The sequence below is a fragment of the Mirounga angustirostris genome, unplaced genomic scaffold, assembly GCF_029215605.1.
Source record: "Mirounga angustirostris isolate CCGP_5_RB_7025 unplaced genomic scaffold, mMirAng1.0.hap1 SCAF_1, whole genome shotgun sequence".
NCBI classification, from domain to species: domain Eukaryota; kingdom Metazoa; phylum Chordata; class Mammalia; order Carnivora; family Phocidae; genus Mirounga; species Mirounga angustirostris.
Genome location: NW_026991709.1, coordinates 54,798,059 through 54,823,196, shown reverse-complemented (window position 1 = coordinate 54,823,196; position 25,138 = coordinate 54,798,059). Strand labels below are relative to the sequence as shown.

The following is a 25,138-nucleotide window of genomic DNA, read 5'->3' as shown; positions in this document are numbered from 1 at the left end:
GTTGAGGTCAGACCTGTGAGGAGATTACTGGCATCATCCAGGAGCCAGGGGAGAAATTGTAAAGGTCCGGAGAAAGTCATGGCTGTGCAATTTCAGAAGAACCTACACGCCAGACATTTAGAAGGAATAGTTGAGGAAGTTGATGACTATATGCAACAACCTATTGGATGATAACAATGAAGGCTAAAAGTTACTGTGTGTTTTTGATGTGTGCAAGGTACTGCCAGAATCCAATCTCCAGTATCTGAGAGCTGTATGAAATTGGGCAGATTCCTTAACTTCTTTAAGCCTCAGTTTTCAGACTTATACAACGGGGTTAGTATTTGTAGCTACATCATACAGCTTTGTGAAAAAATGAATTAACACATGTAAAGTTTACTAAGTGCTTAGGGTGGTGTATTAGGGTTTTCTAGAGAAAGAGAAGTCATAGGATGGACGGATAGGTATTAATTCTGGGGAATTGGTTTACATGATCAAGGAAGCTAAAGAGTCCAGAGACCTGCAGTCAGCAAGCTGGAGACCCAGGAGAGCCACTGGCTTAATTTCCAGTTTGAGTCTGAAGACCTGAGGACTGAGAGACCCACTGATGTAGTTCTAGCCTGAATGTTGACAGGCTTGATACTCAGGAAGAGCTGATCTTTTAGTTTGAGTCTGAAGGCAGAAAAGAAATTGATGCCTCAGCTCAAGACAGTGAGGAAGGAAAAGTTTCTTCTTACTTACAGGACAGTAAGCCTTTTTGTGTCTGTTCAGGCCTTCAACTGATTGGGTAAGGCCCACCCATGTTAGGGAGGGTAATCTTTACTCAGTCTATCAGTGCAAATGTTCTCATCCAAAACACCCTCACAGACACACTCAGAATAATGTTTGACCGGATATCTGGGTAACCCATGGATCAGTCGAACTGACACATAAAATTTACCGTCATAAATAATGCCTAGCTTTTATCATTATTATGCCATTTAATCCTCAACGATCCTTTTAGGTAAGTGCTAATATTAATCTCTTTTTACAGATGATGATACTGAAGCATAGAGAAGTACTTTATCCAAGATCATAGAGGTAGTAACTGGTAGAGCTATTCCAGTTCTTAGCTACTGTGACTTCAACACTGTGTGTTCTTAACCAATGTGCATACTGCCTCGATCTTAGATGAACAGAGAGAATGTTTACCTAAGAGCCAGTAGCTGTGTATGTGGATAGAATTCAGGATTAGAGTGGAGAATAGCCTGGAGAGACTGGAGTGCCTGGTTCTACAGGCAGGGAAGGAATGAAAGGAGGAAGTAGACAAAAGAAGTCACAAATCGTAGGATGGAGGGTGGGGTAAGAGCAGGAGACAGGTGCAGAGTGTGTAACTGTGTAAATGGTTCAGAGAGCTTGATTTTCCTTGTTATGTTAGTCAAGTGGTTGGAGATGGAAAGTGGTGTTGGTAGCAGAGGGATCGTAGGTTGGAGAAAATGGAGGAGTCGAGTCACTAGAAGTCTTCCTGTGGTTCAAGAAGAGATGTGGAGGGACCTAACCAACATTCTTCTGGCTGAAAGGAGCAGGAACCAACTGGAAAGAACTTCAGCAATAACGACAACCATAATAACAACAATTTATTGGTGGTGTCTTGGGGTAGCTCATAGAATCTTAGACTAGTTGTGCCGTCAGTTATAAAGGTATGTGATTATGGATTCACTTGTCTCTGGATCGAAAGATACATATACTTTTGGTATGTGCAATCTGACATGTTACTTGCTATGTTCACTTCTGACTCTGCTCTTTCTTGTGTGTGATTTTGTTTTCATTATCAGATCTTTGCCTTAAATGGAGAATCTTGCCTTCTTCTATTACTTATCAGGAAAAAGAATTTTTTGACCTCTGGATTTGTGCTAATAATCCTAACCCCTTGGAAAACAGGTAGTTTTTGATAGTTTTCTAAAATTCATTATCCATTTTTAATTCCCAAAATGCATTTGTGTGAAACTGGAAATGTCAGCGATAGATGCATTTTAGCTTAATAGCGGTCATCCTTGTGAACTCTTTCTAGCTCCTTACCACCTGTGGAAATATACTTCGTTAGTCTGCTTTCCCATCAAGATAAAGGAGCCCTGCATGTAATTATCTGCAAACTTTGGGATGTGCAGCTCTGTGCTTCCACTGGCAGGAGACCATGACCCAGTGTTGGAGTTCTGCCTTCTAGTTCATTTTCATACAACATACGGCCTTATTGTAAAGGAATCTTATCCAGAGGGTGTCTCCTGGGGCACTAACCTGTTAGACCATGTGCTTTTTCTATTTAAGTCACATATTGATTTCATTGCTTTGTGCTCTTGGAGGAAGAAGTTCAGGCTAAAACAGGAAAAAGACCGATTAAGTATTGATGAATGTCACTGTTATTACAGACCCTTTAGACTTAAATTATTTTCCTTGGGAAGGGAAAGAATGAGTATCCCCCTGCTTAATGAAGGCACCCCTGAATCAAACATTGCTTCTCCATGGAGTTTGTTCTAAGTTCTTTGGCCTGGATAAGTGGATCAATATGGCTAATACAGACATTAGAGTAATAACTCCTGTTTCATTATTTTTATCCAGCCCTAAATAAAAAAAAAAAAAGGAAAATTAAAAAAAATAAACAGCACAAACACACACCAACATTTCCAGCTGGAGTTCCCAAGTTACCCATATTTAGAGACTAAGGAAAATACCAGAGGTGGTAAGGGCTCTTAGATTCCTCACGGCCCAGGGGTTTTTAGTCTTGTTTCTTGGTTTGCAGCAGAACCTGTTTTCCCCAAACACAATTTGTTCAGACCCCAAATACATAAGATAAATGCAGAACTTTCCTGATTAAATTGGAAGCTGGGATGTGTGCGAATCAGACTCCATTTCTCATTTCTGTTCTGTACTCTGTAAAAAGCCTAGAGCTCCAGGGAGCATGATTATAAAATACTGATCTAGCCTCACTCCTTCATTTTAGAGAAGTGAAAATTGAAGCCCAATGGGGGCTAAGATACCTGTTCATGAGGCTACTGGCCAAGGTCTCTGACTCCTAGCTGGGTTCTAGCCCTGGCTTGAAACTTGAGTATCTCCCACATAAGAGCCAAGGGTTGGCTCAGTTTCAATATTAAGAATAGTTACTAATATTGATCCCTTCCTGTGAGCTAAGAACTTTTCATGCAGCATTAGAATAGTGTTTAGAGTTCTGATTCTGGGGCCAGACTGCCTGTGTTTTTGATTCCCCTGGCTCCATTAGCTGTGAGATCTTGGATAGGTGACAGAACCTCTCTTTCACTTGGCTTTCTATCACTTAGAATGGGGTGTCATCCTAGTACATTTTGCATCGTCTCTGGGTCCAGCTGAGCCCATTAGAAAGACAATTTACTGGGCGTCTGGGTGGCTCAGATGGTTAAACGTCTGCCTTCAGCCCAGGTCATGATCCCAGGGTCCTGGGATCAAGTCCCGCATAGGGCTCCCTGCTCAGTGCAGAGCCTGCTTCTCCCTCTCCCTCTGCCATTCCCTCTGCTTGTGCTCTTCTGTCTATCTCTCTTCAAATAAATAAACAAAATCTTAAAAAAAAAAAAAGTAAAAAAAAAAAAAAAGAAAGACAATTTACTAAGTTTACTAAGTTCCTGGTTACTGGGAGCTTCTTAGTTATAAGACGTGAGAATTTAGGTCCCTTTCCACAGATCTAACATATGTCTGTGACTTCTTAGCCCAGTCTTGGGGCATTCTTGGACCCACAGAACTGGTATCTATCCTCTACGGTTTTCCTTACCTCCAGCTTACCATTGTCCATGAATTGGCACACTCTCACCCTCTCCTCCCTGAAAAGTGGTGATGCGATCACAGAGCACTGCAAAATTAGTTTCAAAGCTGCATCAATTCTGTCTCTTTTACACATCCAAATAGTGCCCCTGGTGATGACAGGCAAGAGAAATTTAGCCACGTCGACAGAAAACTGATGGTCCTTCAAAGCTTAAAATGCAGAGTTGTCTTATATTTTAAGTCCTTGATTCTTGAAATATAATGACATGATTTTGACCAGGTGTATTTCATTTCCACTGAAAAGATTAGGACAAAAAATATGCTTAATGTGACAGCAAGAGATTTAGGGGACATGTAAAGAAAAACTCCTGATTATGAGGGCACTTACTTGAGAGTTGATACTTCCCTTATTGGAGGTCATTGCAGCTCTAATTCAGTATGGTAGGATGGACCGTGTGTACATTGACAATGTGCCATGAAATAGCAAGACCTTATGCCATTGGATTCAGATAGAATCCCGCAAAATCAGTGTATGAAAGTGATGAGAAATACAGTATGGTTATTAGGCAGCATTCAGTGAATGGAAGGCCTGAGTAATGGGGTAAAACGTGGCATTGTCTGTATTTACAGAAAGTATAGTGTTATTGTCAGCAGTTAATTGCCAATTGTCAGCAGGGTTAACGCGAATGAACAGCATTTAAATGAACAATGTCTGTGTAACCAGAACTTAGGCAGGAAACATAATAACAGTTTTCTCTTACACAGCAATTACATACGTTATCTCATTTCCTCTTCACGATAACCATATGAACTTGCATCGCTTCTCAGAGGGGGAAGCAGTGAGGCCAGGAGGGGCCCAGGGACTTGTCCAGGATGCCTCCCTAGAGCTGAGACTTGAAGCCAAGCCTTTGGATGCAAACCTGCACTCTTTCTGCCTACCCGGTGTCTGAAGGCATCCTCTTTGTGTGTGTGTTTTAAATTTTTTTATTCGACTGTAGTTGACACACAACGTTACATTAGTTTCAGGTGTACCACACAGTGATTCGGCATCTGTATATGTTGTGCTGTGCTCACTGCAAGGGACCCTCCCATCTGTCACCATGCAGATGCTTTTACAGTATCACTGTGTTCCCGATGCTGTGCCTTTTATCCCGGGACCTGTTCATTCCATAGCTGGAAGCCTGTATCACCTGATCCCCTACCCTCATTTTGCGCATCCTCCCACCCCTTTCCCTCTGGCAACCTCTGTATTAATAAGTCTAATTCTGCTTTTTATTTGTTTATTCATTTGTCTTGTTTTTTAGATTCCAAAGGCCTCCTTTTACATTTCAGGAAGCCTCATGCCAGTCATATGCTCTGTGGTGACAAAATGCACCATCTTACAAATGGTAGTATTATTCTGAGCTGGTCACCCAGGTGGGGTAAAATGAAGCCATTCTTCTTTGGACCACCAGAGCATTTTTTTCTTTTCCACTTTAAACACAGAGGGAGGCTAGACATTTTTTATCACGGTACCTGAGAAATAGGTATCAACATACTTCCACTACATCCATGCTGTGCGTTTATCTGCATTTGGAAATAGGGATCACCAGCAGGGTAAAAATGATGCCTATCATTTGATAAAACCAAAAAAGTCTGAACTGTGAAAAGGATGTTTAAAATCTCCATGGGTCGTATTGCAAGTTAAAATCTTTAAAGATCATTGAATGGATTGTGTGTTTTATTAAAATACTTGAGGTTTCTCTTTTTTGAATAAAAACTTAATGTTTTTAAGTTAATGTTCATTTTATAGGTACCACCTCACAGATGTCTTCAAATCCATACTGCAGGTGGCTGTATTTACAGTAGATGCCCCCTGATTGGTTTCTCTACCACCTTTTTTTTTTTTAAAGTAACAATAACAACAAATACCATATGTGGGTGCAATTGTTTTTTCACAGTCGTATTTGAATCTGATTGTAGCTCCTCACTCTCCTCTCTTGCTAGGGGGAAGGGAAACATACCCAGCAGTTCTGAAAAACAGAAATCATGGGTTTGATCTGCTTTGCTTTTCCTGCACTGGTTCAGAAGGGAGAATGCCCTTTTTCTAGGCTCAACCTCCTCGTCCCTGTCCTAGGTTAACAACACATTTATTTCGTACAAACTTTGTCCCTCCCCCCTCTTTTTGGTTCCAGTCAATAATAGAAAAACGCTTGTGTAAAGCAGGCTCTTAGAACTGACTTTGACCTTTTGCTCCACTCCGGAACTTTCCCAGCCATACCCTGAATAGAGCCATGCCCAGGGGGAGCTGAACTTCTTAACCTTGACAAGCCTTGAAACCAAGGGAAACAATATAATATCTCCATTTTTTGATAGTTTGGCTAACTCAGCTCCCCAGAACATAGCCATGGAACCAAAAGTAGGGGGGAAAAACAAAGGACCTCCAACCTCTTGAGCCATATGTTTCCAAAGTCATTAGTATTTTATGTCACTATAACGAGGGAGGCTCTCATCCACAGTCTGGTTTTTGTGCATCTACATACAGTTCTACGTGGTTATATAGCATGTGGGAACAGCACAGCAGTAAGGCAGGGAAGCACAGAGGCTGCCAGCAGCAGGGGAGAGAAGGATGTGCACCTGCTGCCGCCGGATCATGGGGCTAATCTGTGATGAAGGGCTGCCCGGGGCGCGGTGACCTGCAAGGCTGTCACTGAGCACTGCATCCCATCCCAGGGGTCCCTGCTCTTCACACTCAGCCTTCGCAGTGGATCCACGTGTTTCAGAAGCAGAATTATTTGGTGTCCTTTACAGAGACCTATAGATTCCTACCTGACATTTTTTGGGGAAAAAATGTTTAGCAATAATGAGATAAGCTTCAATAATCTAAAAGCGTTTTTGCAAAAGGCTTCGTTTCATGATCACGCAGGATAAATGAAGCAGTCATGAAAGAATGAATATATTCTCCCATTCTTGTAAATATACCATCCTCCACATTTTCCCTTAAGCTTTTTTCCACGCGAACTGGAGATTTAACGTCATGTGTTAACCTCAGGTCATCAATACACTGCTCTTCCTTTGTATTCAAGTTTTGGATATAAGGCATAAAGAGTATCTTTTTATAGAAGTAAATCATCTTTTATAGACAATAGTTTTATATTTCTTCCTGACGATGTCTCCTGTTGATTGTGAAGTTGTCATCAGGCAGAACGCCTGCCTTCCATCCCTCTGGGCACCATGAGCTCGGTGTCACCATCAAAAACTGAGAAAGAGAAACAACTTCGAGAGGCGATCCAAAGGTATCACAGTCGACTGGCAGACTCGCAGCCACAGGTGAGCTGTTATTCTTTCCAGAAGCTACTTGAACTCCAGAGCTGTTGGTTTTATGTGTGCAAATCAGCTAATGTGTTTCACCCCTGTAAATTGTGTAGCTTCTTTTTTCCATCCTTTTTTATCACTTTCTTTTAATTTTGGCTCTAAGGACTGTTCTAAGGACAAGTACTAGTGCCCCAGGGGCTCAGGAAGGGAGAAGAATTAAAAAAAAAAAAAAAGCTACCTGTCATATTTAAGCCCTTCTACACAACAGTGCATGAGAGAAACAGGGCGATTTATTTCCACCCTGCAGATTCACAGAGAGCCTTGTATGGGTGACACGGTCAAGACTGGGACATGAGTCGGTATGTTTCCAAAAGCTAGGCTCTTTTTATTTCATTGGGCTTCCTCCCTGAGGGTGGATTTTTGAGGTGAAGAGTTGTTCTTTTAAAAAATATTAGCCTATTAATACAGAAAGTCAGTGTCACTTAATTGTTAAGAAAATTCAATAAATAAAACATAACTATCAGGAAATATAAGTAACCATGACAATTTCAAGGGAAAGAAAAAGTGGTGTGCAGAAATATTGTTTTAATCTCTTAACTAATAAAGTAATTAGATCTCTGTTTATAGACTTAATACCCAAATTCAGCAGTTTTGAACTGGAGAGCCTGTCAGCTTCCTCAAATAGAACTTGAGGAGGTCAGCAGCATATGTCCAAATGTGTTGACTCCTCTGTAAATGTCAGGAAATAAAATACTTGAATAGAAAATTCTCTTATGGAGCAGGGATAAAGATTCTCAGGCTTAATACCTTATTGTTATTATGTGTATTCCTGTGCTTTTAGATCAACTTTCTTTTCTATCTCATTTCTTTTTGCCTCTCCCACTTTGCTAGGGATCTGCCAGGCAAGTCAGCACCACTTGGGATTACTGGCAAGGAAACCTGACCCTCGTTTTTAGTCTGGAGTCTCTGGGTCTCTGGGGAAGACACTGAGAGTCACTTTGCAAACACATTCTCTTAAGCATTCCCCGTCCCCCTTCCTCCCCCCCATTGGTGAAACTTTCTATAGTTCTTAGAGCCTCTAGTTGTGGGTTTGATAACAGAGGTCAGAAGTGAGGGTATCACAGCCTGCAGTTTCTATAATAAACAAGCAGGTAAAGTCAGATCTTTCCAAAGTGGAATGTCTTCATTTGTTTTTTTGCTTCTTGTTTGCCACTCCCTGTAGATTTGCGAAGGCAGACGGTGTCTCCTGAAATGCCTCTGTCTTTGTTGCAGTCTCTGAATGCTTTTTTCTTTCCTATGGAGGTCAGAGCTGACCCTGGGATGGTAATAGTACCAATCACAAAGTTTTTGATTACCTTTTTGTTTGTTTAGTATTGGGTGTTTTATTTATTACTAAGGTAGAGATTTTGATGGTAACTGTTGGGGTAACCTATTTGGGCCATCCGTTCTGCTTATTCTTTCTTTCTTGGTAGTTGAGTTTTTCATAAGCCAGGTTTATAGATTCAGTCTGTTTGACGTATAAACAAAGAAGTTTAGCAGTCCTTGCCTAGAGACTAGCTCCCATCAGTTCAAAGGACCTAGGAATCCTCCCCCTCCTCCCTTGCCCCCTTTCGTGAAGGTAGGTAATCCTAGCATCTTCACCTCCCAGTACTCAGTGCCCTTAACTGACCCTAATTCTGTGGTCATCAAGGAAAGCTTTGTTTAGAGTTCGCTAACCATAGGCCATCAGTTAATTTTAAGGTGGTCATTGAGCGCATACTTGCCTTTGGGTCTGTCCCATGCTGAGCATTGCAGGGAAGACGGAATCACTCTCATACCACAGTGTGAGCTCTGTGAGTGCAGGGATAGTCTTGGTTTTGTTCACTGTAAATCTGTTACCTTACACAGTGCCTGGCAAGCAGTAGATACTCAGTAGTTGTTGGGTCAATAAATAGAACATGCATTCAGATAATAAACAGTCCTTTCGTGGACCAAGCCTAACAGTATTTGAAAATTAGTGACCACCGCCACGCGATGGTCAGAAAGTATCTGTCTGATCACAACTGAAACCACCAGAGCTGTTTATTACACGGAGAGAGTGAGGGCAGCTTTAGTCAAAAAAACGGCTTCACGGAAGAAGTGGCACTTACCTTGTGTCTTGAAGTCTATTTCGGCGAATTGGGAGAAATGACAGGGCAGGCATTATAGGTGAGAAAAACATTATAAAAGAAGACTTGGAGATCAGCACTGACTTGTTCCTTCACGGTGCCAATCCTTTAAATTACATGCTAAACTTACGTATTTTAAAAAAACAGACTCAGCATCTGTGTGACATCTCTGTTTCAAAGACCGTGTAACTCATTATAAAATATGTTGACTAGTAGACCTCTGGAAGGTGACCTCAATCCCCCTTTCACAAAAATAACCCATGAAAGTATTCAAAAACTGTATTTTGGTGATAGCTGCCTGATGCCAGAAACAAGACTCAAAACCATCCAGTATTCATTGTGAATTTACTCTCTTCCTGACTGCCCTTTAAAAGAAGCTCTGTTGGAGTACAACCCAGGCGGGGCTGGGAAAGCCAGAGAAGGAGGGCATTGGTGCCCTGTAGGTACCGTGCAGACATGATCAGGTGCAGGGTAGATACCACTGGAAAATCGGGAACTGGCTAGTGTGTGACCATGATTCACTGCGTCTCCTGGTGGTGCCCATTCTCCCAATATCCGGAAATAATAAGGTGCTTGCCATGGAATTATGGTCTGCCCCCTCTGGTTCTCTCTCCCTGCCTCACTCTGCCAGTGCCTACTTACTTATCCATTGACTAGACTGGGGAACAAATATAAAAATGACCTAAATCTGCACATCCCATTTCTTACTCTCTCGTATTTCATCTTTCATGGCCGAAGGCATCCTGATCTGGGAAATGACTACGTTCATCAAAGACCTTTCTGGATCTTAGATTCTGTGGTTCTGGGCTTTGTGTTACAGACAAGCAGGAGTGACGGAATAATGGTAGGAGAGAGAGTATTATGGTAGTAGTATGTGAAGTTGGCAGCTGCAGCCTCTTCTCCACCCCTCACGCACCCTACTGCTGTGTCGAGTGACTAACTTCTAGGAGCACCACCTACCTGATGCCCTGGTTAGACAGTGCTTACGGTGAGTCAGGGAGCTGTTCTGGTGAAAGAGGTATCTCAGTGGTTAGATCTGGTCCTCTAGGAGAAAATGAGGTAGGTAGGTCCAAAGCTGTCATTTCCACAGATGGTATCTTATGTAATCCCCAAAACAGAACAGTTACATCAGTTATAGCCAAAGAGGGAAGTAAAGTTCAAAGATGTTAAATAACTTGAATCAATCACACGTTTTTAAATGGTGAAGTTGGAATTTGTTTCCTTTTTGTCTAATTTCAGCACGGATCTGCTCAGTCTCCTAAGGATAAATACAGAAAGGACCTAAGAACATTTACAAAGGCAACAAACCGATACACTGCAAAACCTAGTTGTTAAGGAAAATACTGAAGTTCGGTAACCCAATAGGAGAGCTCAATTTCAAGATGTAATTGATAAGCAACCCAAGACCCTATCTATAAATTGTGCTTCTGAAACAGCCCATTCCCCAGTCTTTCTCTTTCTGAAGAGATGAATGAATAATCTGTTCCTCGCTCCACATTTCAAATTCATTCCTCAGGACCTGCTGTTTTCTATATCGAGTGACAAGTGCCACCTGCTGGCCACACGATGAAGCATTTTCATTTTCATTGTGTCACTCTTGACTGCTCAGCTACTAAGTGGCCCATTACCTGGATAATTGTTACTCTGTTTTTCAGTAAACCTAAACAATAATTTTAAAACCATAGAGTAGAGTTACAAAATCAATTTCTCTGCATTCCAGGAACACTCCAGTCCTCAAATTTGCCCTTTTCTCAGTTTTAACTCACGACTTAGATTCTCATCCACCTTCTATTGTACGACAAGGATGACTGCGTCATAATCATGCACATGGCACATAGTTTAGGTGCATCTCGTTCAGGGTGTTTTGGTACCACTTTAAATCCACTTAAAGCCCTTAGTCATTATAAAACAGATCATAACTTGATTCCCTGAATAAAGCCTACTCTCTAACCCATTTCTCCAGAAGTAATGTTATGGGTACATATTTATATAATCCTGCCTGTACACGGTGTGCTGTATCACTTATGTATCCTCTGAGTCTCTCTGGGTTCATCTTTCTGATTAATATTTCTTTTTTTTTAGCATTTTTTTAAAAGATTTTATTTATTTATTTGAGAGAGAGAATGAGATAGAGAGAGAGAGCATGAGACAGGGGAGGGTCAGAGGGAGAAGCAGACTCCCTGCCGAGCAGGGAGCCCGATGCGGGACTCGATCCCGGGACTCTAGGATCATGACCTGAGCCGAAGGCAGTCGCTTAACCAACTGAGCCACCCAGGCGCCCCCTGATTAATATTTCTTATCCTACAGTCTGGGCTCTCTCTAATCCGCTACGGTTTGCCTTTCTAGCATTACAGTGGGCCCTTGAACAACACGGGTTTGAACTGCACAGGTCCACTTCTGTGGATTTTTTCCCCCCGATAAATACAGTACAGTATTGTAAAAGTACCTTACGATGTTATTAATAACATTTTCTTTTCTCTAGCTTACTTTATTATAAGAATGCAGTATGTAATCAATCTAACATACAAAATAAGTGTTCATTTGACTGTTACGAGTAAGTCTTCCGGTCCACAATAGGCTATTAATGGTCAAGTCTGGGGGGAGTCCAAAGTTGTATGCAGATTTTCAGCTCTGCAAGTGTTGGGGCCCCAATCCGTATGTTGTTCAAAGGTCATCTGTAGTGTCTTCCCCTCTGCAGGAATCTCCCTGAGCCTTGCCTTATTCCTTAGGTGTGTTCTCCCTCGCCCTGCTGTTCTGAGTGCCTTTGTTCCTTCCATTGTGTCTGGAGCGGCCTCTCTCTCTTTTCCCTTCTTCAAGATCCAAAAATAATGTCATTCCTGTATGAAGTTTTTTCTCATTCCCTACCTGTGAAAATGTCGTCGTCTTTCCAGTTCTCTTTGTCCTGAATGGGTCTTTCTTAGAACATGTTTTACTCTCTAACTGGTATGATAGTTACTTGTGTATCTGTTCTGTCTCCTATTTTAGACTGTAAATGTTTAGAAAGAAGAGGCCATTTTTATTCATCTCCCCATTCCCCAAACACCTAGGCCTTTCACATAATAAGTATTTACCAAACAGTGAATGCAAGATTGAAGGCATAGTTTGATTTATGCAGAACTCCTCACAAAATAGGTACAAAAACAAATATTTTTCATTTGACTGAATTGGTTGACTCTGCAAAGGTTAGACTTAACACCTTCTGCATATATTATCAGAGACCACGGTGTTCTTATATTTGGTCAGAATAAGGTGTGGCATTTGCATGGGAGTGTGGAGACTGTATTTGGATTTCATTTGTCATGTTCACGGTCTTTGCATCAAGTGCAGAGCCTGTGTAAAGTATCATGCCTGTGGAAAAGGGTTTCCAGCAATAGCATTCTGTTCTTTTGCAGTGCTCCTGTGGACACAAAAAAGGAGAGTGTGCCATCTGACAGTTCCCACATTGGTTGTTTTTGCAGTAAATGTAGAGCAGAGAAGGCTTCCTGAACTTCTAGCTGTGTTTTTCAAATTGAAATGGCATATCTGAATACAACTGTGTAATGAAGACTCTGCACTTTCCCATTTAGAATTTAATCTTTTAAATGTGTCATTATTGGGTAGGATGCTGAGATTTCAAATCCGTATAAACCACAGAGACAGATGCCTTAGAAAATATATTTATTCATCAGGAGCACTTTTCAGCCTTCTTACATAAACTGCCGTGATTGAAAATTTATGATACCTAAAGACCCTTGTCTAACAAGAAGCTATTACCTTTGCTGTAGTTGAAATACTTTATTACTCTTGCTACAAAGATCCCATTTCTCCGCGGCGATGCACTCTTTTTCCAAAAGGGCTAATGTGTAATATACTCACACTTGTGGGCCCCGTGTTCACAGTACAGCCAATGAGACATGAAGCAAATTGCTTGTGTGGCACTTTAGAAGTTTCTTGAGGGTGGATATCAGGTGTTCTTTTTCTCCTGTACCTCCCACCTGCACACCTGGCTCAGTGTCGGGCACAGTAGATGTCTCACGGAAGATGCTCACCTTCCTAACTGGAATTGCTTGTCCAGATTATTTTCTTTCTTTCTTTTTTTTTTTTTAAATTTTTAAATTTTGTCCAGATTATTTTCTAACTCATCCTCTCCTGAGGAGCTGATGTCGCACTCCCTGCCCGAACAGCATCGTTCGTGGCTTACTGCACAAACTGGCACAATGCCCGTAGTTAGAGGCACCTCAGAACAGCCCAGAACAGAAGCCTGCAGGGAGCAGTGTGGTGTGAGGGCCTCAGGACAGTCCCTCTTCCTGGCTTCATAAGTCACCCAATTCTGCCCTGGAGGTTGGGACCAAGAGATTCCATCCAATGCTGTCTGCTTCTAGGTGTCCCAAGCAGGTCCCAGGGCAGGTGCTGGGGGCCACTAGGAATGGGAGTCCAGAGGGAACTCGTCCTTCCTCCAAGAAGGACAGAAGCAGTTTTGACGGAGGCAAGCAGTCTTGCCACAGTACATCCGTCACTCTGCATGTCAGTCGGTGATTCCTGTTCACATCCACAGAGATGGAGGGAGGAGAAGTTCAGGTGTGTTGTCTGAAACGCTTTTCACTGGAGGGAATACTAATTTGGGCTTCAATGCAAGTACACCTAGTAGATCTCTGCCCTATAAAAATTCCTTGGGCACCTGAACTGCATGTACAACCAGTTCTCCATTAGTGTGCATGCTCTTTAGGGATGGCCAGAGGCTGCCTGGTACCCTGGAAGCATCGCGGGGCCCGTTTCCTGAGTGCTCAGAGTAAGGTTCAGATATTTGGCTTCCTTCCAAAGCAGGCTACTCCTTGGTCCCTTCTAAAGGAACGCTGTGCCTCTGAGCCCATTCCCGCCTGAGCACCACTGAGCACCACTGAGCACGGGCGCTCCTGAGTCTTCCCCTCGAAGCTCGAATTCCGTGTCTCATCTTGTTAGACCTCATCTCCCCTCTTACTCAGGACCCAGCTTCACATTTTCAGTTCAGTTTAAGGAACTGTACTTCCTGATTGTTCTGATTTTGAAGTCAAACCCCACATCTTGTGCCTCTTGATTTAATGTTGTTAAGCCTTTACCACCTGATCGTATTCTTACTTTGAGTCTGGTTCCTTCCTCTGTTCTAATTCCTGTAGGCTTGAGTGAAGTTCACACGTAATCTCTATTTTCCACCTTGTCCTTGACCAGCGAGCGCTTTAACCCCCGCTCCTTCAGTCACTCTTGCTCACCCGGACCCAGCCTTCTAACACGGGGCGGTCTCTTGACAGACCTGAGGGCTCTCATCCAGACCCAGAGACTTAACTGTTATTTGCCTATGACCTTTTCTTTCTAATGGTCTAGAGTCACCTTTCCTTTATTCAGAGAATCCTCAGGGAGGTATTCTCGCCAAGACTATTAGTAATAATTCCTGGTATTTGAAAATAAGTTTTATTTAAAATGTTTCTTAACAAGGGCAGATCTAGATGTTTTGGACCTTGAAGTTTGTACAGTTTTGTCCATCCAAAAAGAAACTGCAAAATTCATAAGTATGAAGTTGGGGACAGAGCCTTGGAGGGGGCCTGTGTCGGGGAGGGGTCTTGAAGCCAAAGCTTCATTTGTTCCATGGTTTATCTGCCACTTGTTTCTGCATATACTGGGCCATTTGATCTCCACAGGGTTTTGTGTATTAAAGATAATTGCATATTTTTCATATTTCCAGTTCCCTTCTCTTCTCCAGTTTCTTCCCGGAAATTTCCATAACCATGTATATTTGGTGAATTCAAAAACTACCCTGAGTGATTAACTGTATGTATTTTGTAGATGAGGATGTTATTAATTTTTTTCTTTTTCAAATTTTTTAAATTAATTTTTTTTAAAGATTTTATTTATTTATTTACTTGACAGAGACAGAGACAGAGAGAGCACAAGCAGGGGGAGCAGCAGAGGGAGAAGCAGGCTTCCCGCTGAGCAAGGAGCCCAAAGGCAGATGCTTAACCGACTAAACCACACAGGCGCCCCTCAGATTTTTATTTAAATTCTAGTTAGTTAACATACAGTTCAAGATTGGTTTTGGAAATAGAATTCAGTGGTTCTTCACTTACGTACAACACCCAGTGCTCATCATAACAAGTACCCTCATTAATCCCCATCATCCATTCGGCCCATCCCCCACCCACATTCCTCCATCAACCCTCAGTTTGTTCTTTACAGTTAAGAGTCTCTTATGGTTTGTTTCCCTCTTGTAGGTGAGGAGTTAAAGGAGAAGGATGAATGGAAGGATTAAATGACAGTACTGCTTGGAATGTACCACTGTTACAGGAGCCTTAAGAGTACCAGCTCACTGAAACCCTATACAGTCCTATGATGTTTATGATTCCTCGTTCATAGAAGAGGAAACTGAGGCCCAGAGAAGTAACTTGCCAAGAGTGGTGTTAACTGTAGAACACAGTCTTCTGACACAGTCAGGCTCTAGACCCCTCCCTCTTCTATTAAGCCATGTCCTTCTCTTGGCTTAAGTCACATAAACAGGAGAGGAGAGATTGATTCTTATTTCAAAGCTCTTTGAACTACTCTGATATCTTAACTTTCAGTTTAGATTGATAGCTCTTCAGTGTGGGAGAAATTGAGAAATTAATAGCTAGCAACAATCATAATTTTTCTTTTTGAGGAGCTCTGTCTCTATTAGGCAGATATGGAGGGCGGTGATCTCTTTGGAAGGCGGTACGGAGGGAGGATGCTTAGGGGGACTCTGAAAGATGGTAGAGGCAGCTGAATATGGTGAACAGCACTGGCCTGATGTCAGGATCCTTAGCTGCACGTCCCAGCTCTTGTTTATGGGCAGCAGACCTCAGGCCTGCTTGATCCTAGTATCCCTGAGCCCAATAAAAAGAAGGGGATTAGGGGCACATGGGTGGCTCAGTCATTTGAGCATCCAGCTCTTAATTTCGGTACGGATTATGATCTCAGGGTTGTGAGATGGAGCCCTGCGTCAGTCTTCGGGCTGAGCGTGAAGCCTGCTTGCAGTTCTCTCTCTTCTTCCCTCCACCCTCGGCACTTGCTCTCTCTCTGTCTCTCTCTCTCTCTCTCTCAAATAAATAATAAAAAGAAGGGGATTAAACTAGATGTTTACAAAGACCTATAGAAATTTTAGAACCTGTGAATATTGACCATGTTTGTTATAAGCTGTTAAGTTTTAAATATCTATATTTGTTCATTTTATTCTGAATATAAACATGAGGTTTCTGGAGCAAAGGAAATTATTATTTAATTATAGCAAATAATTGTGCTGATTCGCATTTGTCCTAATTTGAATCCCTGAGGCAATGGATGAGATGAGTCAGATCAGATGTTGTCCTATATATACCCAAGTTTGTACCACTGGTAAAGAACTCTGAGAAAAAGGACAAAGAAAAGAAAAGAATCTGGATGTTTATCTAGGAGAAGGACAGCCACCTTCCTATTCCCCTCCATACACACATACCCCTTTGCTCTTTGGGAGGCATCCTGCATTCTTATTCTTACCCTTTAGAATATAAATATATCTTTCTAGGGGAAGATAAGACTAGCTTCTCCAGCTTTATAAACCAGGCAATGTCCTCATGGTCTCAAATTCCATTCTTTCCTTAAAATGTAAACATACACCTCCAAGGATGTAAATCTCTCTGGAGGTAATGTCTTCAGATGCTCTCTCACTACTGATTAGTCATAAATCAATTTCCAAGGTTGGTTCTTCTATTCTAGGTCTCAAGTTTTAGTAAAATTTGCTCAGAAAGCCCTAATGGTATAGATGCATAGAAGTATTTTCTCTCTAATGTCACAAAGCACAGATACAATTAGAGGGGAGAACCCCCTGCCTTCCAGGGCAGTGACTCTATGATGACTGGGTCATCTAAATGAGAATGTCACGGGTTTGTAAAAACACACATTACCTGGGATCTGCAGGACTGCCTGAACAAGAGTCTTGGGGACTGAAGCCTGGGCATCTTGGCATTTCTACTTCGCTCCCCAGATGATTCTTATGTACCACAAATCCTCCCAGCTTGGGGATCCCTCAGCTTTTCTGCTGCTGGAGATACTTCACCTGATGCAGCTTTTGCTGATTCAGTCTGTGATTTTCAGGACTTCCCAATCATGTAAAGAAATTTAAGAGTCTTTCTGGGAGAGTTTGTAAGTGTCCTAGAAAAATGAATGCTGGTATTAGCAAGCTTTCTAGGGTGATGATGATTCTTTGAAGTCTGAAGATGATGGTGATGATAAAAAACATGCTGTTGTTAGGAAACTACCCTTTGAGTAAATGAGACTGAATTCGAAGCATATCAATAGTTACATAGATTTCTGTTTTACAAAATATGCAATTAAAGATGTAAAAATGTGTTTTTCAAATAAAAAAAGCATATACATGATTTTAAAAAAACTATATTAAAAAAAGTATAGGCCAGCTCCATGACTAATCTTCATCCATTAGTAGAAATGCATCTATCAGTAGAAATACCTGTCTCTAATTAAGAAGGGAACACTTTTGAGGAAACTGGTAACGTTTTTCATTAAGGTCAACTTCATTTAGTACACTTAACATGGGCCAATTTATTTTAGTTCACTAATTATATGTCATCCCTGTTTCTACAGAAGGTATTTCAGTAGATAAAACTGAAATACCCTACTTTTTGTCTCAGTGCTTTAGAAAACTTTCTTTCTAATCTTGCTTTATAGTGTTTTGTTTTGGTCTCTCCCCTTTCCCCCTTTCCCCAGCTCAGCCTGAGATTTCTGAGCGGACAGGGAAAATGACCAGTGATCTGATTGATTTAATTCTGCTGGATTATTAAATCAAGTGTGCAAGTATTACCTTTGTGTCTGTTATGATTTGGGCATTGCACTAAGTCCACTTTGTTTTAAGACTTTATTATTTCTTTTAGAGCAGTTTTAGGTTCACAACAAAATTGAAAGGAAGATACAGAGATTTCTCATATATTCCCTGCCCCACACATGCATAGCCTCCCTTGTTATTCACATCCCTCACCAGAGTGGTACATTTGTTATAACTGATGAACCTACTTTGACACATCATAATTACCCAGAGACTGTAGACCCTTAGGGTCACTGTTGGTGTACAATTTATGGGTGTGAACAAATGTACGATGACATATATCTATCATTATAGTATCATGCAGAGTATATTTATTGCCATAAAAATACTTCCTCTGTGCTCCGTTCATCTTTTTCCACTCAACCCCTGGCAACCTGTGATCTTTTTACTGTCTCCATAGTTTTGCCTCTTCTAGAATGTTATATAGTTGGAGTCATACAGCATGTAGACTGTTCAGATTGGCTTCTTTCATTTAGTAATATGCATTAAGGTTCCTCATATCTTTTCATGGCTTTAGAGCTCATTTCTTCCTATCACTGAATAATATTTCATTGTCTGGATATACCAGTTTATCCATTCACCTACCAAAGTAGATCCTGGTTACTTCCAAGTTTGGGCAGTTATAGATAAAGCTGCTATAAACATCCATGTGCAGAATTTCATGTGGGCCTATATTTTCAACTCTTTTGGGTAAATACCAAGAAGTGCTGTTGCTTGTTCAAATGGTAAGAGTATGTTTAGCTTTCTGAGAAACTGCCAACCTGTCTTCTAGAGTGGCTGTACCATTTGCTTTCCTGCCAGCAGCGAATGATTGTTCCTGTTGCCCCACATCTTTACCAGCATTTGGTGTTGTCAATATTTTGGATTTTGGCCATTCTAACAGAGATGTAGTGGTATCTTATTATTGCTATTTATTTATTATGTCTTATTATTGTTTTAATTTACATTTCCCTGATGACCTATGATGTGGAGCATATTTTAATATACTTATTTTCCATCTGTGTATCTTCTTTGGTGATGTGTCTGTTAAGATCTTTGGCTTATTTTTAAATCAGATTGATTGTTTTCTTACTGAATTTTAAGAGGTTTTTTTATTTTGTATATTTTGGATAAACATCCTTTATCAGATGTTTCTTTTGCAAATATTTTTTTCTAGTCTGTGCCTTACCTTCTCATTGTCTTGATCCCACTGGTTTTTATAACGTAAAGGCCATTGCTCAGATCAGCAAGATAAGTTTCCTAGAGGAAGCTAGGTGGGTTGAGGGGTCAATGAGAAGTAAAGTGGGAGCCATGAGTAATAAGCTACTTTTAAATTGTACTGAAGGAGTGGAGAAAGAAAGATAAGTTTGTAACTAGAGGGTTAGGTGGTAGGGTTGAGGTAAATTTGTGGCTGGGAGAGGTTTGACAGTGTTTCTGGACTAAGAGAAGGGAGCCAGTGAAATTGGGGAAACTTCACAGCAGAGATGAGGCCTGACTGATACAGAAAGATTCCAGCAAAGACAGGAAGGAAGGATTACTGGGACCCAGTTAGAGAGTTTAACTCAGGGTAAGAGGAGGGGCATTTTTTCCCTCTGGGATTGTGGGAGAGAAGGTAAGTGGGGGGGGGGGCGCGGCGGGGAGTCATACGAACCTACTAATCTAGTTTTGTTTCTTCTAAAGAAGAATCAGGGCCATCAACTGATGGTGAGAGGCAAGCTTTGTGTACAGGGCATAGTGAAGATTTGGAACAACCTTTGTCAGGGGGCACAGAAGCTAACTAATGATAAGTAAAATAATAAATCCAGAGAGGATGAGACCAATGCCTTTTTCAGTTATGCAAGTTTTAGCAGCCTGAAATTTCTGAGCGGACAGGGAAACTGATCAGTGATCTGATGGATTTAAGGCTGGGGTTTGTCATGTTGGGTGCGGCAGAGTGCAGCTGAAGTGATGAATTGTTTTTCTCAGGCAGAATGGGGAATGCAAGGGAAGCCAAGAGGGGGTGTGATAAAGTGAAAGAAAAGACAAGAACTGAGGCAGAATACAAGTTTCGATAGCTATGAAGAGCCTTGATAATCCTGAGAGAATTAGAAGAAATGTAAATTATAAGGAAGTAAAAGGACTGCAGAGCCAGAGAGTGTTTAAGAGATGGGGAGACTCATGTCAGGTCACTTACCTTGGGCAATCCCTGGAGTTACAAGGTGAAGGAAAGCATGTGATGAGATTAAGGAGAAAGATGAACAGGACTCAGAGAGGTCAAAGACTTAGATCCAGTATGATTAAGGATAGGGTGTACCTTTAACTGTAGATATAGTGAAATTATTCATTGACTGTAGTGAACCTTTCTGGGTATGGAACCGTCTGGGGAAATGTATTCAGTACGGCTGTCATTGCAGGCCTCCTCCCCCAACTACTGCTGGTGTTCTTCTCATTATGAGTGAATTTTGCCTTCATCTGGAGGCATTATTCCTGACGTCTGGAGGCCGTCTCAGTGTCTGGTATTGGCTTCTGTCTTCCTTAAAATGTTTTCTTTGACCATCATTATTGATGTTTTTTTCCTGCTCAAAATGTAGTTGAGTCACTTTAATCTTTGCTGTGTTTTTCTATAATGTGTGAAGTTCGGTAGAAACACCATTCTGAAATTAATGCAGAAGAGGAAAGTTTATGGAGTTTATAAATTTTTTATTTACCCACAATTCTAGTTTAGTGGGGTGATTAGTACAGGTCAAAAGTCATTACAAAAAAACTATGTAGCAAAAGTCTTTATCTTTAAGCCGGTACCCAAAATGATGCAAACCCACATAATTGAATGGTATCATATGTTGTTACTAGGCTAGGCTCAATCCATTTTGCTGTATCAGGAACAGAGCTCGTCCCAGGGTGATGCAAGCATTGGAGGAGAGTATATACTGGCATTTAATACAAAGCATCTCAAAGATGTGACAATATCCAACAGGAGTGGAGAAGTAGTCACATTATGCATGCAGAGTATACATGTGACAGTGTTTCAACTGTGGGGAATAGATGAGCCATAGGCTCTGGGGACATCTATTTATCCTTTCAATCGTCAAGGTCTTATTGAGTACCTGTAAAGTGCTAAACATTGTGTTAGGTACCGCAGATAAAAAATGAGTTTGGAGGTTTATAGTCTATTGAGAGAGACACACATGTTAACATGTAACTCTAAGTGTGATACATACCATAATAAAGAGAGGTAAAATTGTTTTAATAGGAGACTTCTGGTATAAATGTGGCTATCCAGACTTAGCATTTTCCCATTCTTTTTCTGAAAGTCTTCTAAGGACAACAAGGAAAACAGACAACAAAAATGTAACCTCAAATTTCAATCCTACCAAGGGACATATACTAAAATATTGCTCAGGGCCGCTCAAAGCTGTCAGTATAATGCAGGAACTCCACAGGAGGCAGAGAGAGAAATGCAAGAAACAGCCCAGCAGTAGCACATCTAAAGAATTAATACAAATACACTTAGTGAAGAAGGGAACTTCTGGAGATGGAATAATGATAACCACTCTCTGCTCTAGCCAGGAGGCAACAGGAGCCCTACTGGACTTGCTCTGGTTCACAGAAGTGATGTGGAATGCACAGGAAAGTACTCAAAAAGTCATATTTGCAGAGCTGTGTGTGTGTGTGTAAAGAGAGATAAGAAGAAAAGTTTGGCTTGTGGGGGAAAAAAAAAACCTTGCCTAGAATCCTATCTTCCCTTGTGATAGAAAACTGACAAAGAGCTAGCCCTGGAAAACCTAACTCTTACACGTTTAAGAAATGAACTAGCATAGCAGCTAAAAAAGGTATCCTACAAAAAGAAAAAAAAAAAGATTCCAGTAAAATATGAACAAGGTACCATATAAATATATAACATAAAAATAAGATTCCATAAGAAAAGAGAGAAAAAAATCCAGTAAAATATAAATGACACGAGAAAAATCAACCACATCCATTTCTGATAAAAACTCACATCCAATCAGGAGCAGAAGAACATTGTTTCAATGTGATAAAGGGCAATCTATAAAAAACTTACAGCTAGAATTGTACTTACAGTGAGAGACTAAATTCTCTTCTCCTAAGATCAGGCATTAAGCAAGGAGGTTTGTTCTCATCACTCCAATTCACCATTGTACGGGAAGTTCTAGACAGTGCAAGAAAGAACGAAAAAGAAATAAAAGACATTCAGATTGCAAATGAAGAGGTAAACTTTTTCTTTTTAGTTGTGACAGTCCATGTAGGAAATCAGATAGAATCTATAAAAAAGTGACTAAAACTGGTGAAATGAGCTTAGCAAGGTTGCAAGCATACAAAATCAGTATGTATAAATCAACTGTTTCTACATACTTGCAGCAAACAATTAAAAACTAAAATTAAAAAAAATACTATTTACAATAGCATTAAAAGATGTGAAATATTATAGGAAATATAGTCAATAAAAAATAAAAGAATATGTGAAATACTTAGGGACAAATTTAACAAAAAAATACACAAGACCTGTAGACTGGAAACTATAAAACATTGCTGAAAAAATTACATGAAATGAGTAAGTGGAGAGATGACCTATGTTCATGGACTTGAAGATTCAATATTACTAAGATGTCATTCTCCCCAACTGGCCTACAGACTTAACCCAACCTCAGTCAAAGTTCAAGCAAGATTTTTTTGGTAGAAATTGCCAACATTCTAAAATTCATATAGAGTGCCAACAGTAGTCAAAATAACATTGAAATAGAACAGTTGGTGGACTGACACTACCTAATGTCAAGACTTATTATAAACCTACAGTAATCAAGACAGTGTGATGTTGGTGTAAAAAAAAGACATAGAGAGCAGTGGAATAGAGAGTCCAGAAATAGACTCACACATATTTATTCAGTTGTTTTTCAGTAAAGAGACCAATACATTTCAATGGGAGGAAGAATAACCTTTCAACAAATGTTACCAAAATACTTGGATAGCCATATATCCCCCAAAATAATGAACCTTGACTCTTACCTCAGTACTGAAATTATCTTGAAATGGGCTATAGCTTAAATGTAAAAGCTAAAACTATAAACCTTCTGGAATAAAATATAGGAAGACATTTCAGTGACCTAGGGCTTGGCAAAGATTTCTTAAATATGATACAAAAAGCAGCAGCTCTAAAAAAAGTTTTGAAAAATTGGATTTCTTTAAAATTAAAAAACTTTTGCTTTTCAAAGTACACAATTAAGAAATTGAAAAAGCAAGCCACTGACTGGGAGAAAATGTTTATAAAAACAATATCTGACACTAGACATGTATCTAGAATATGTAAAAAATTTTAGAAACTCAGTAAGAAGACAAACAACATAATTAAAAAATAGGCAGTTATTTGAACAGATACTTCACCAAGCAAATACACATATGAACATAAGCATATGTCTACACAAAAAACTTGTATGCTCATATTAGTTTTGTTTATAATAGCCAAAAACTGAAAGCCACCTAAATGACCATTAATAAGTGAAAGGACAAATTATGGTCTGGCTAATCAGTGGAATACTACTCATCAATAGAAAGGAATGAACTGTTGATTGACATAGCAACATGGTTTAATTTCAGAATAATTCTTCCTAGTGAAAGAAACCAGAAAAGAATTTCATACTATATGATTCCACTTAATAGAAAATTCTAGAAAATGAAATTCTAGAAAATTCTAGAAATTCTGGAAAATTCTATATTGAGAGAAAGATCAGGGGGTAGGAAGGAGTGTAGAGAGGGATTGCAAAGGAGCACAAGGAAACTTTTGGGGATGATCAATATGGTCATTATCTTGATTATTACGATGACTTTATACATGTCAAATCTTATCAAACTGTACACTTGAGTTATGTGCAATGAACTGTATGTCAATTATATCTCAGTACAGCTGGAAATGTAAAAAAAGAAATGTTGACACAGATCAGAAGGAAATTTTATATACACATCTGGAAACAAGTTTTTACTTAGTAAAACAATGTTATTTTTATGAAGGAAGACCTCAAAGAAGAAATATAAGCACTTAGGAAGAGATGTTGAAATAGCAAGAGACAATGAAAATGAAACATGATTTGGTAGAACTCAAGGAAGAAATAGAAAAAATAAATCATACAACTGGAAAGAATACAAAGGCAGATTATCACTCTGATAAACCCAGTGGGGATATAGAGCAGGAGTCAGCTATTACCCATTGACCAAATCTAGCCCACTACCTATTCATGTATGGCCCTTAAGCTAAAAATGATTTTTACATTATTGGATAATTGAAAAAAGAAGAATATGTAACAGGGACTGTATGTGGTCTACAAAGTCTAAAATATTTGCTGTCTAGATCTTCACAAAAAAGTTTGCTATCTATCCCCTGCTATAGAGGATAAAAAGCAAATAAAATGAATAGAAATTAGGAAGGACTTCTTATAATTACAAAGAAAATGATAATAGAAGTAGGAAAAGGAGATTCAGTATTTGCATAATTGAAATATTGAAAGAAAAAGTAAGGGAAGAACACATTTTTAAAGATAAGTGGTCCATATATACAATGGAATATTACTCAGCCATCAGAAAGGATGAATACCCAACTTTTACATCAACATGGATGGGACTGGAGGAGATTATGCTAAGTGAAATAAGTCAAGCAGAGAAAGTCAATTATCATATGGTTGCAGTTATTTGTGGAACATAAGGAATAACATGGAGGACATTAGGAGAAGGAAGGGAAAAATGAAGGGGGGGAAATCGGAGGGGGAGACGAACCATGAAAGACCATGGACTCTGAGAAACAAACTGAGGGTTTTAGAGGAGAGGGTGGTGGGGGCATGGGTTAGCCTGGTGATGGGTATTAAGGAGGGCACGTAACTGCATGGAGCACTGGGTGTTATACGGAAACAATGGATCGTGGATCACTACATCAAAAACTAATGATGTATGGCGACTAACATAACATAATAAAATAAAATTTAAAAAATAAAGTTATAAATCAGGAAAACTTTGAATTAAAAACAAAAAATCTTGAAGCTACATATTTGAAACAGTACACTGCATGTTTAGCATAAACTATCCCAAGAATAGTCAACCATAAGACATATACTAGAAAAGTTACTCAACTGTACAGAAAAAGGTAAAATGTTTT

General features: G+C 40.1%; 1 protein-coding gene across 1 annotated transcript in view; it reads left to right on the top strand.

Annotated features, from left to right (window-relative positions):
- The window catches only part of MORC1 (MORC family CW-type zinc finger 1), a 170,399-nt gene that overhangs the window by 94,971 nt on the left and 50,290 nt on the right, over window positions 1–25,138 (top strand). The window contains exons 16-17 of the mRNA XM_064589446.1: window positions 1,794–1,899; window positions 6,915–7,053. Coding sequence (XP_064445516.1) covers window positions 1,794–1,899; window positions 6,915–7,053 — 245 coding nt within the window. The remainder of the gene's footprint in view (window positions 1–1,793; window positions 1,900–6,914; window positions 7,054–25,138) is intronic.